Here is an 11316-nt window from a genome sequence, read left to right as displayed (position 1 = left end):
TCTCATTATACCACCTTTTGCTCTGGTGGAGAAGGTTGAAACGTGCACGGACCCAGGTAGCCATTACAAAGTAATAAGCACTAAGTGATTACTTATCACTTACTCATAACCATACATAAATTCATCAGCTTACTTTTCTTCAGAAAAACAGATCAAACCTCAGACAGAGTGGACTGTAAACATACATGGAACATGAAAGTCACTGAACTTTATCCAGGTGCTTTCAAGAAGTGACTGAAAACATCACAACACCAAGGGAAGCCGATGACGGGTCCGTTTGCGTAGAATATTTATTTATTCAGAGCAGATAAGATGCAGTCACTGCGAGCACACCACTGTCCAGTCACAACAGAACACACGCACACAGGTTTCATACAGTCAGTAGCAGAGCGATACCTAACACACTCGGCCTCTCAGGCACTCACACGCAGTCTGCAGAGCAGAGGAGACAACAGGCCGGCGTCTGTTCACATAAGCACAGGCGGAAAATCAAGAGAGACCAACTTGGCTTTTAATTTAAAGAAAAGAAACTGCAAGACTTTATGTCTGCAACACATCTGACCATCTGCTGTGTTCTCACCTCTGCAGCATGACCCCACACGGCCTCTGACCCAAAATGAGACTGAAGGAAGAGTGAGAAAGGCTGCAGTTACATAAAGGACGAAGTTCCAACAGCAGAGTGTGTGGCTGTGAGTGGCACATGACAGTTAGCTCGCCTCAGGTTTATCAGGGGGCGTTGCCTTGGAAATGCCCCAAACCACCACCTATGTGCTACACAAAAGGTTTTAAAAGTAACTTTTGTCTTTATATATTTCAGATGCTGCACAATCCAATAAATCACCTGTGGGTTTTGTTCAGGTTTGACTCTTTCATGTTAACAAGCAAATCCGAACAAACCTTCTGTCCTGTTTACTGTAATGCAATCAGACCAAACCACAAAAGCAAGGCACATGTTTCAAAGAAAAAAGAAACGAACATTTAATACAATACAAAAATAATACAACTGAACAACAAACTGCTTGTATTATACACATCGCCACATCTGGACATATGTAAAAAAAAAAAGCGCTTGCTGGAAATATCCCTATAATAGTTCACCAGCTCTGACCACTTGAGAATGGATTCAACACTCAGATTAGATCTGTTTCCTTTGAAAAATAGTCTTCAGGATGACACAAGACATCATAAATACACTTCTTATTTTTTGGAAATATATATATATATATATATATATATATATATATATATATATATATATATATATATATATATATATATATATATATATATATATATTGTCTATGTGATCATAATTTAAACCACTTGATATAAGCAGATTAGTTGCTTTGGGAGTGTGACACGTATTTTCCTAATGGGCCAATGTGCAAATGGAATCTGAGAGCACTGCTCCTCGCTGGACGCTTTTAGCAACTTAACATTGAACGAAACTCCCAGCTTCACTTTTCTCTGCTGCAGCTCACGCCATCCAACACTTTACCTTTGTTTTAAGTTCAAACTCCATGAACACGTCATGGCAACACACTGTCTAGTAACCATGGTGACGCGGATGATAATAGTGGTGGTGGGTGTGTAGATTGTCATGGCAACACGCAGTGGGTCGTTGGGAGTGTGTGGGACGAGAGATAGGTTGTCTGCTGAGGTGTGAGAAAGGGTTTCAGTCAATTTAGGTTTTTTCCCTTCAGGTCCTAGAAATTTAAACTTAGGTATGGATCTATACTTAGACATAGGTACATGTTGATGTTAGACCAGTACAGGTATAAAAATCAGGCTTGTCACTCAGGTCACTACATGCACTGCTCTATAAAACAATGTTTTCACATTCATGTGCTGTAGAGGACAGGTTCAACACAGCAGCTTCCTGTAGATACGTTTCTAACCCTGGGTGCATAAGTCTAATTCAACCTTTAACCCCTCAGACTGAACCTCCTGAGACACTTCTAGTTGTTCCAGCTGTCAAACATCTGCTTTTTAAGATGGCCTCCTGTAGCCCTTACTGCAGGTCTCTCCCTCCCTCCAGCCCTCATTTCAGTTTATGACTTCTGTGTGTGCGTGTGTGTAAAGGTTAATTGCATGGGTCATTGTGCTTCTCCTGTGTGCGTGTGTGTGTTTGGAGCTTAATGATGACTATGCAGCAGAGTGTATGAATGCAGCTGGTACAGGGAAGTCACAAGCTGACATACACACATCTCTCATACACTTTCTCTCTCTTGCGCTCTCACACACACACACACACACACACACACACACACACACACACACACACACACACACACACACACACACAACAACACATACCTCAGGAGCAGAATAGTCCTGTTTTGGTCACAGATTTAAATTTTTCCACCGAGTCATTTACATCATCACAACACCAGAGGTCACCATTCCACACAGAACCAAGACACCAAACCAAAGAGCTAGAGATTCATATTTATCAGTATATTATATATTACTGTGCTAATGCAGGACTTTTCAGTAGATATAAACTCTCCATGCTTAGAATGTACACATACCATACTATGATTCATTACACAGATGGTTTTTCAATCAGTATTAGATTAGATTATTCGTTAAAGTCCACGTGCAGTTCTTGTCAGACCCACGTTTTGATTGGATTGCAATCACCTCCATTTTGTTGCATTTCCTCCTCTCTCCCATCTGGTGATCTTCCTTTTTTATTTTCTGTCACCATCAGTATTTTTGGTGCTTTTGTTCAACATTTCTCCCTAAATCCATCCATTGTTATGTACTCCACATGTCTCAGGCTTGTGCTGCTGCCTCATCATTAGCAGAGGTCGACGACCAGAGGAAGAAGAGAAGGGGAGGCCTTCTCAGAGAAGCGACGAATGGACGGACGACGTGGAGGGCGAGAAGAGATGAGCATGAAGAGAGGAAGAAAGAGAGATAGAAGGAGACAGACAGGAGGAGAGAGGCATATTGCCCGTTGTGCCATCTAAGTCACTTCTGTTGCAGCGTTGCCGTTGAGACACGCCTACTGGTTTCTGTGGTTACTCCAACATGGCATCCAACTGGTCGGCCAGGTCGTCGAACATGCTGCCGATGTCATCAAGGATGCTGACTGTGGTCTTCTGCTCAGCCACAGAGCTAAACACAGAATAACAGCATGTATTTTACATCCACCTTCAAACATTTTTCATCCATCCATCCATCCATCCATTTTCTCCGGAGAACCCGGAGAGAACCCACGCAAACACGGGGAGAACGTGCAAACTCCACACAGAAAGGCACCAGGGCCGCCTCAATCAATCAATCAATGCACCGCTCTACAGGATGCTACAGCGACTGTACAGTCCCTAGTTAAAAAGCAACAAAGCTGTTTGTTCCTCCCTGAGTCAACTGTGCAACTGATAAAAAGACCCTAAGTTTATTTGAATGTGTTTAGTTATAATTGTGCATCAAACTCAAACTCTTACTCCTCATGTCGCAGTATTTTATCCTCCACGGCCTGCAGCGCTGCCGCCAATGATGCACTGGTCTCTTCCAGCTTCTGGTGCACCAGTGAATCCACGCTGAAGTCGGGCGTGGTGGTGGTAGGGGGTGGTGGTGTGACCCCGCTTCCTGCCATCCCACTGTCCACGGACACGCCCCCTATGGAGGAGCGAGGCGGCTTCACAGGAGGCGGAGTGGGGCTGGGAGTGGCGGGAGTCTGGGGCGTCTGCGGCGTGGTGGGGGTCTGCGGGGTGTGGGGGCTCTGGGAAGACGGGCTCGACGGCTTTGCGTTCGGAGGACTGGGAGTATTGGAAGGGGGGAAAGAGGGAGGCGAGCTGGTCTGCCGGGCCACCCCTGAGTGGTGTTTGACTGGGGCAGGGGTTGGGGAGGGGGGGCTGGTCATGGAGTGGATCAGCTTGGCCGGTTTTGGCGCTGTGGGCGGCGGCGTTGGTTTAGGGGACACAGGCGGTGGGATCTTTTTTCCTTCCACTGCAGAGACAGAAATAACACTGTTTAACTGATTTATGGACTCAGGGATTCCAGAAATCACATTCTAGCTGTGTGTAAACTATGCCTTTCACTACAAAGCTTATGTACGCATCCCTTACTCACCCCAACACACAGGCAGTATATTGTGAGTACCTGGGCTTCCAGGCGTCCCAGGACCTGGTAAGGGCACTCTCTTGTTGGAGGCTGGCTGTGGGGGGGTCTGTGGGCCTCCTTGTCTCTTTATCTGAGCCACTACAGGCTTTGGAGAAACCGGGGGCTTTGGTTTTCTCACTGGTCCTCCGTCACTGCCTGTCTGGGCTCCTTGATCAACGCTGTCCCTACGTGGAGCAGCAGTCACATGCTGCTGCTGCTGCTGCTGCTGCTGCTGTTGTTGGGGCTGTGCCGTCACTCCAACATCGGACACCCGCCGGCGTTTCATGGTGGCCGTTCCGTTCTGGTAGGGTACTGGCTGCGTGGTATTGGCCGTCCTGGCCCCCGCAGGCTCCCCGTTAGCGGTGGGCAGCTCCGTGTAGCCCTCCGGCTCCTTGTCGCGGCTCTTGGGTCGCCGTTTGACAGTGGACGACTCCTGCAGGGTGAAGTCGGAGCTGTTGGTTTGGGACTTGGAGCTGCGGGGCCGTCGCTTTAGGGTTGACGTGGCTTCTTCCCTGGGGAGGTCGTCCTGGGTGTAACCACCGTCTCCCTGTGGGCCGTCACCCTGCAGACATACACAAAATACACACTAACGGAAAATTCATAAATTCATGACAAGAGGGAATTTTTGCACAGACATTCATAAACATTGACAAAGATAAATAATAACACATAAAAAGCTGACAGAACATTTATAATTGACTATTGCACATTTGATTTTAGCACATTATATTACACATAGAAGCACAGATATATAGAGAGACATATATAAATATATAGATAGATAGCTACCTGTCCTTGTCCTTCGCCTTCTCCTCGTCCCTGCCGGCGGATGGTCAGACTTCCCTCTTCTGCAAACGGCAGGTTCTCTGATGAACTGCCCCCAGAGCTGGGGTGGGGTGAGGATGGGGGCTGGGGTGAGGAGGAATTCACAGAGGGAGGTTTGGCGTCGACCTGCATCTCCAGAGAGAAGGCCGACGAAGGCGGCTGGTCACGCCTGGCAGCTGCTACCAGCTCAGAGACGGGGCCGCTGATGGTCCGCCGCCGGTTAACGACCTCGCCGTCCAGGCCGATGGCGTCGCGTGTTTTCCCCACCTGGTAAAAACCAGGCCTTGTCATCACACACACACACATATATGTGATGCTAGTGTGGTACATCATCATTTACCTGTAGGTAATTCTTCTGAATAGCCATGGCTTTGGCTCCACCTCCTATAGAGGACATCTCCAACATGGCGGCGATGCTCCTCACACTACCCACGCTGCTCGTCTCCACGACGCCCGTCTCCACAGACACTCCCAGGTCACTGGCCCGCCGCTGTTGGTGATAAGGCACATCCAGCATCCCGCCAGTGGTGGTGAGCGCAGGCTGCTGCGTGTTGGCGTCGCTCAGGTTGGAGTGGGAGCTGGAGATGGCGGAGCTGGAGCGTTTGGGTGGCGGTGGGGGAGGGCCTTTTTTTTTCTGACGCAGGGCAAACGACTGCGTCTGACTTCGGCTGCCGCCCTTCTCCTGGTTGCGGACGGAGTGGCTGCGACTAACGTGGTGAGTCACTGTGGCGTATTTACCCCCTTCCCCTCTGACAGCAGCAGAGCCCTGACCTACCGCTGTCTCCACTTCTCCTTCCCATCCCATGCCGCCTCCTCCCGCTGCCCTGTCGTCACACTCGCTGTCCGAGACGGCGTACCGGTTGAGGCTGTTGGTGTGTTTCTTCTGGAGTGCTGAGGGTTCAACGCTTTCTTCCTCAGCCAGATCAGGCTCTGGTGGCAGACAGAGGAGTGGGACCTGTTGGTCCTCCCTGACCTCCATCCCCTGCACCTGTGGGTGGTGCTGAGGGAGCGCCTGGTGCTGAGGCTGCACTTGTTGGGGCTGAACCTGTGGACATGGTGCTCCGCGATGGGTGGGGGACTGAGGGGGATGAGAGCGGGGTGACTGGGGTCTCTCTCCCTGCGTGAACTGGGAGGATGACTTGGGCTTTTGCTGTGGTGAAGTTGTACTTTGGACAGAAGAGGTGGAGGAGGAAGATGAGGTCCTTGTCTTGGTAGTGGTGTGAGGAGGCGTGTAGGGAGGAGCAGGCTGAGAATGGGAATGGGAGTGACGGTGCTTTCCTTGGGAGGAGACGCTGCTTTTGTGGGAGGACGTGCTTCCCTGGCTGCTTTGCTGTCGCATAGTGCGAGCCTCTTTCTTAGGTGGCCCAACAGTCATCACCTCATCATGGTCTTTGCTGAGGGTCCGACTTCGCTGAACTTTGACCTCCTGACCTGGCTGGATCATGGCACTCTGCAGCTCAGTGCTTAATTCGCTGTCCTGGAAGGTACTCATCTTTGGAGACATGAGCTCTGAATAGAACAAAATGCAAAATAACAATGATTAGTGACGGGAAATTAAGTTGATCTAAGACAGGTAAACCATGGGAAAGGTTTAGCATTATGAGACTCCAAGATTTCCTAGCTTACCGTCTGGAGGAGGGCTGTCCACCGACATGACTTCTTGCTGCTGTGTGATTGGCGGGGGCCTCTTCCTGGGAGAGCTCCGTCCCTCGGAACTGCGCTGCATTTCAGCCAGACGCTTCACTGCCAGCATCAACTTCTTCTGGTGGCCTAAAACAGATCAACAGATATGAAGTATGGTTCTTGTTTAGGTGAAATTATTGATTGACACCAATATATAACATAACATGTGAATGTGCTGAAAGTGCGTCTGTATGACTCACCCAGCTTGGTGATGCCTATTTCCTGAAGATCCTCCCAAGTGATGTCAGTGATGAAGTCAATGTTCTCGTAACCATTCTGCACTAACACTTGGTGGTACTGGCTCAGACCAATAGCAGACAGCCATTCTCCTAGACTGGCCTGTTACAGAATCATTGAAAACATGGTACCTTTTCTTTAAACAGTGGAAATATGACATTCCTCATCTACATTATAACACCTAACAATAAGACAGTAAGAGCTCACACAGTGTGTGCAGCGGTCGGCTTTTACTCACAGGTTTTTTCTCAGGCAGCCACTCTGTGACATTTAGCTTGTTAATCTCAGATGTCATCTTCTTTCTGTGACCAGGTTTTGTTATTCCAATGGCTGTCAGATCCTAAACACACAAAAGCAAGCAAATGCACATACACACAGTATGTTAGGTGGAGCAGTGGCATGGGTTCCTTCAGCGAGGCAATTCGGATGTCAAGAGTCTGGTAGTTCTTCTCATTTTACACACACACACACACACACACACACACACACACACACACACACACACACACACACACACACACACACACACACACACACACGCACGCACACACACACACACACACACAGACACACACACACACACACACACACACACACACAGAAGAAAACAGGCAACACAAAGGAACAACATAGAGCATGACACCCCGTGAAAGCTTCTACTGTGTAAAAGGCAACAGCATGAATGTAAATGTTGCAAAACTGAAAGAAGCAAATGTTTGCAGTGAAATAAGGAAGCGGAAAGTTGAGATCAATTCAAATCAATATTATTTTGTGCTTGTTTCATTACAGTTTTATAGACATAAACGACCGAACCACCCACCCACCACACACACACACACGCACGCACGCACGCACGCACGCACACACACACACTCACACGGAGGCAAGCATAGTGTTACATACAGTTACATACAGTATCTTTGATAGTCAAGGCAAGTGCAGACCCAGGTGTGAGCCATTCAACATGCACAGCTCTGACCAGACTATAGGTGAAAACATACAAATAACTGATATATGCTACTGTAGAAATATGTTGTACTGTACTTAGGTGTGTAGGTGAGATTAGAAGAGAGTACTGGCAGACAGCAGCAGTGTCAAAGATGAACTTAAGACATTGAAGACATGTCCACTGAGCAATATTTGAAGAATTTACCTGCACTTTTTTGCTGCTGAATTGCGAGGAGTAGGTCATCGATGCTTTACTGCATCAGAGCGTATGAATTCTTTCTAATAAGATGTACAGTATGTACGATACAGTATGTTGCCTGGGTTTTAGCTGTGCATCCAACTGTTTAATTCAAATTTATTGTAATCTCATCTAATTTTCAAAACGGCATTTTTAAGTTAAGGTTTGCCTTTCAAAGTGTTCACTTACTGCAAAGGCTTAGCTTTGCTCTTTGCTACAACCTGTCACAAGTTTGTGTATGTACAGTACTACTGTATTAGTTTCTCTGAAGTCACCTTCATACATTCAGCATCTGCTTCATTCACTAACATCACTAGCTCAAAATATCCCCATGCTGAGGTGAGGTTGAAAGGCACCAGGAGTCAGAGTCAAGTAGGGCAAAACACCAGGTCAAGGGTGATGGGTGACAAGTGAAAGGATAAACCAGGACAGGTTTGGAAGAAACAGGGAGCGGACAGCTGATCAGGTTGGTTTAGCGCTTTGATTGAGCCTCTTTGGGGGCAGACAGGAAGGTGTTGTACATGCATCTTGCAAACAGCACAAGGACAGCACAAGTCAAAGTCGTGCAGACTTGTCTCCACTGTGGTCCTTGGAGGTGCTTGTGACCTCTTGGCCATTCGAAGGGGAGGGTCAGGGTTAATTTGCCTTACCTCAGGGGTCATTCGGCTTATGGTGGGCAAGTCATACCCAGCGCCCAGGAAGTTTGGAGCGTAGACCTGCAGCTGAAAGTCGCTCAGCCATTGGACAACGGCCTCTGAGCTCTACGGGAGAGAAGACAGGGGGCATGCAGTCACTGGCTCCATGTCTACTTCTTTAAGGGCCACCTTTTCTTAACAGGGCCAAGTAGGGACAAAACTGGGGCAACAATGTAGTTACTATGGCAACAGATACAGGTTCCTTGCATCATGTCCTTCAATGCATTCTGTTGTCAGCATATGTATTGAGGTATATACTGTTGCATGAATGAATGATAATTCAGCACCACTGAGGGTCGCTGTGTTAGAGCTGCTTAGCCCCACTTGGCTCTGTAGTGGAAACCAGGCTAAAGGTAGGAAGGAGAGAGCCCTGTCCATAGCATGTAGCATGTTAGAAGAAGTCATGTAATTATAATCTGATGTTCTCAGGTTGTGAGCTTTTGAGCTAAAGATCTGAAAGTGAACAGGCCTTTACATCTCATTACTAGGTGTAACTGTACTACACGTATGCTTGCTATCACCCTATAAAGTAAAGAGTCAAATAAATACTAGAGTCAACAAGCTTGACATCATTCACTGGAGCAACAAAAAATTCCTCCTGGTTGATATGTGTCTAATATTAAGACTTCTTTTAGATTAAGCAGAGTGCAGGATACATTTTGAGATGACTTAGAAACTGCTTCAACCAAGGTTGGATAACCTCTAAGTAACTATTTACTTACCATGCTATAATAATAGAGCTATAGGATTGGATTTAAATGTTAAACCAATGCCTGAGTTTTTCCAACTTACTCGCTTTGTCTTTTAACTTATTAACCATATTCTCTTGTCTTTCCACACTTTCCTTCCTTTTCACCCTTCTGTTCCCCCTTTGACCCTTCTCCTCCATAATGTCTCTCAAAGCTGACAGGTTTTCCATCCCCTCTGTCTTTCTTGTTATTCTGCTGAGGAACGTGTTAAGACGCTGAGTGCTGAGCAAATCAGGACTCTAGCTAACAGATGGCCACAAGAACATGGCTTACATGACAGCACACACACTCACGCACCCGTCCAGTCCACATACAACCACCACAACCACCTGCTATTTGAATATGCTCAGTATCATACAATGATACAAACCAGCACTAAAATATAGGCCCACACCTACTTATACACAAATACACACATTCCATAGTCAATGACAGCTTATTGTAAATGGTTTAAATTCAGATTTAATAACTCCTGTGCTGAGATGCTCCACCCACAGTCAGGACAAACACACACACGCACAAATATAAACACACACTACTGTATGTTTCTGACTAGACCTTTCCTTGCCTGCGGTGCATCTTCAGTAACAACAGTACAAGGACCTTTATCTCAGTAAAATAAAAACAATTTTGCAATGAATGCGAAGCTGCAACTAAAAGGAGTGAATAATAATGCAACACAAATAAATAAATAAATGAGAGAAGGACAGAATTTTCTCTCTCGCTCATACACACACAATACCACAAACCACACTTTGCAAATGCATTCATACAATATCAAGACCCCACTCGCACACTCACCGTGTCATGGCTGCATCCGAATACTCGTAGGACAGACGAGGCCAGTTGTGAGAGGAACCGCTGGGACATCTTACTATGTGGGTCTGTATATCCGTGTGTGGGTAAGTAAGTGTAATATATGTGTGGGAGACTATGGGAAAGTTGACGTGAAGATAGCTGAGGAGCTACATTCTAACCATGCTGCAGTGAGATGATACTGTGTGTTTCTAAATGACTGAGGCTGCGTGAATATGGGACTGTCCTACCTTCCCCTCTCCAGGCCCCTCCCCCTTCCTGGTTGCCGTGGCATCGTAAGGCGGCGCTTCATGAAGTGGACAGCCCGATTGGCTTGATGTCCGAGAGGAGGTGGCAGAACCTGTTGGGGGGTAAATATAATTGGCCAGTTTCACCTTGTTGCCCCATCACTGTAAAGTTGCATCAATCAACAGATTACTTATCTTCTACCTGTCCTCTGTCACGCTTCACTGATTTCCCAAGTACCTCATCCACTTCACGTTTTCCAAAATATAGCAAACCTTCTAAACCAATCACACTCATCTACAGTGCCTCCTACATCCCCTTGGCCATCTGTTTCTGAAATCAGCCAAGATCTTTGTGCGTGCGTGCGTGCGTGCGTGCGTGCGTGCGTGCGTGCGTGCATGCGTGTACTGTACATAAGGACAGTTTCTAAAAGACCAGTGGTTTATGACTCTTGTCTTTGTAATCAAACTCAGTTTCATAACACAGTAACAGAGTATGATTATTTCTAGAATATATCATAAATACTAAGTAATGCTCTCTGTTGTGTCTTACCTGCAGGTTGGTCCACAGACTTGGATTGCTCCAGTAAATGCTCCTTGGCTTTAGCAGACTGGGACAAAACTGTGGCTAAAAGCTGCAAATACACCAACAAATACAAACATAACTGCATACATGTTCAGAGATTCTAAACCCCACATCAGCACTGATGACCTCAGCAAAACCACCATTTGGTCACTGTAAGGCTGGCGTGTAAAAGCTTAAAGTAGCAAAGGGACACATTTACAGAATG

General features: G+C 46.8%; 1 protein-coding gene across 7 annotated transcripts in view; it reads right to left on the bottom strand.

Moving 5' to 3' along the window:
* Positions 1-272: 272 nt before the first annotated feature.
* The window catches only part of caskin1 (CASK interacting protein 1), a 64975-nt gene continuing 53931 nt past the window's right edge, over positions 273-11316 (bottom strand). For 4 of the 7 annotated variants that reach the window (XM_029157733.3, XM_029157736.3, XM_029157738.3 and 1 more), the window contains 11 exons: positions 11079-11160; positions 10532-10641; positions 8692-8802; positions 7094-7195; positions 6819-6957; positions 6562-6705; positions 5276-6444; positions 4900-5202; positions 4081-4696; positions 3453-3957; positions 273-3123 (listed from right to left, as the gene is read on the bottom strand). In XM_029157733.3, coding sequence (XP_029013566.1) covers positions 3027-3123; positions 3453-3957; positions 4081-4696; positions 4900-5202; positions 5276-6444; positions 6562-6705; positions 6819-6957; positions 7094-7195; positions 8692-8802; positions 10532-10641; positions 11079-11160 — 3378 coding nt within the window. In that variant the 3' untranslated portion in view covers positions 273-3026. The remainder of the gene's footprint in view (positions 3124-3452; positions 3958-4080; positions 4697-4899; positions 5203-5275; positions 6445-6561; positions 6706-6818; positions 6958-7093; positions 7196-8691; positions 8803-10531; positions 10642-11078; positions 11161-11316) is intronic. The other 3 variants (XM_029157734.3, XM_029157735.3, XM_029157737.3) reach the window with 3 other exon arrangements.

The sequence above is a fragment of the Betta splendens genome, chromosome 8 (assembly GCF_900634795.4).
Source record: "Betta splendens chromosome 8, fBetSpl5.4, whole genome shotgun sequence".
Lineage (NCBI taxonomy): Eukaryota > Metazoa > Chordata > Actinopteri > Anabantiformes > Osphronemidae > Betta > Betta splendens.
Note: the sequence above shows the minus strand (reverse complement) of the source record. Positions and strands in the feature narration are given on the sequence as shown.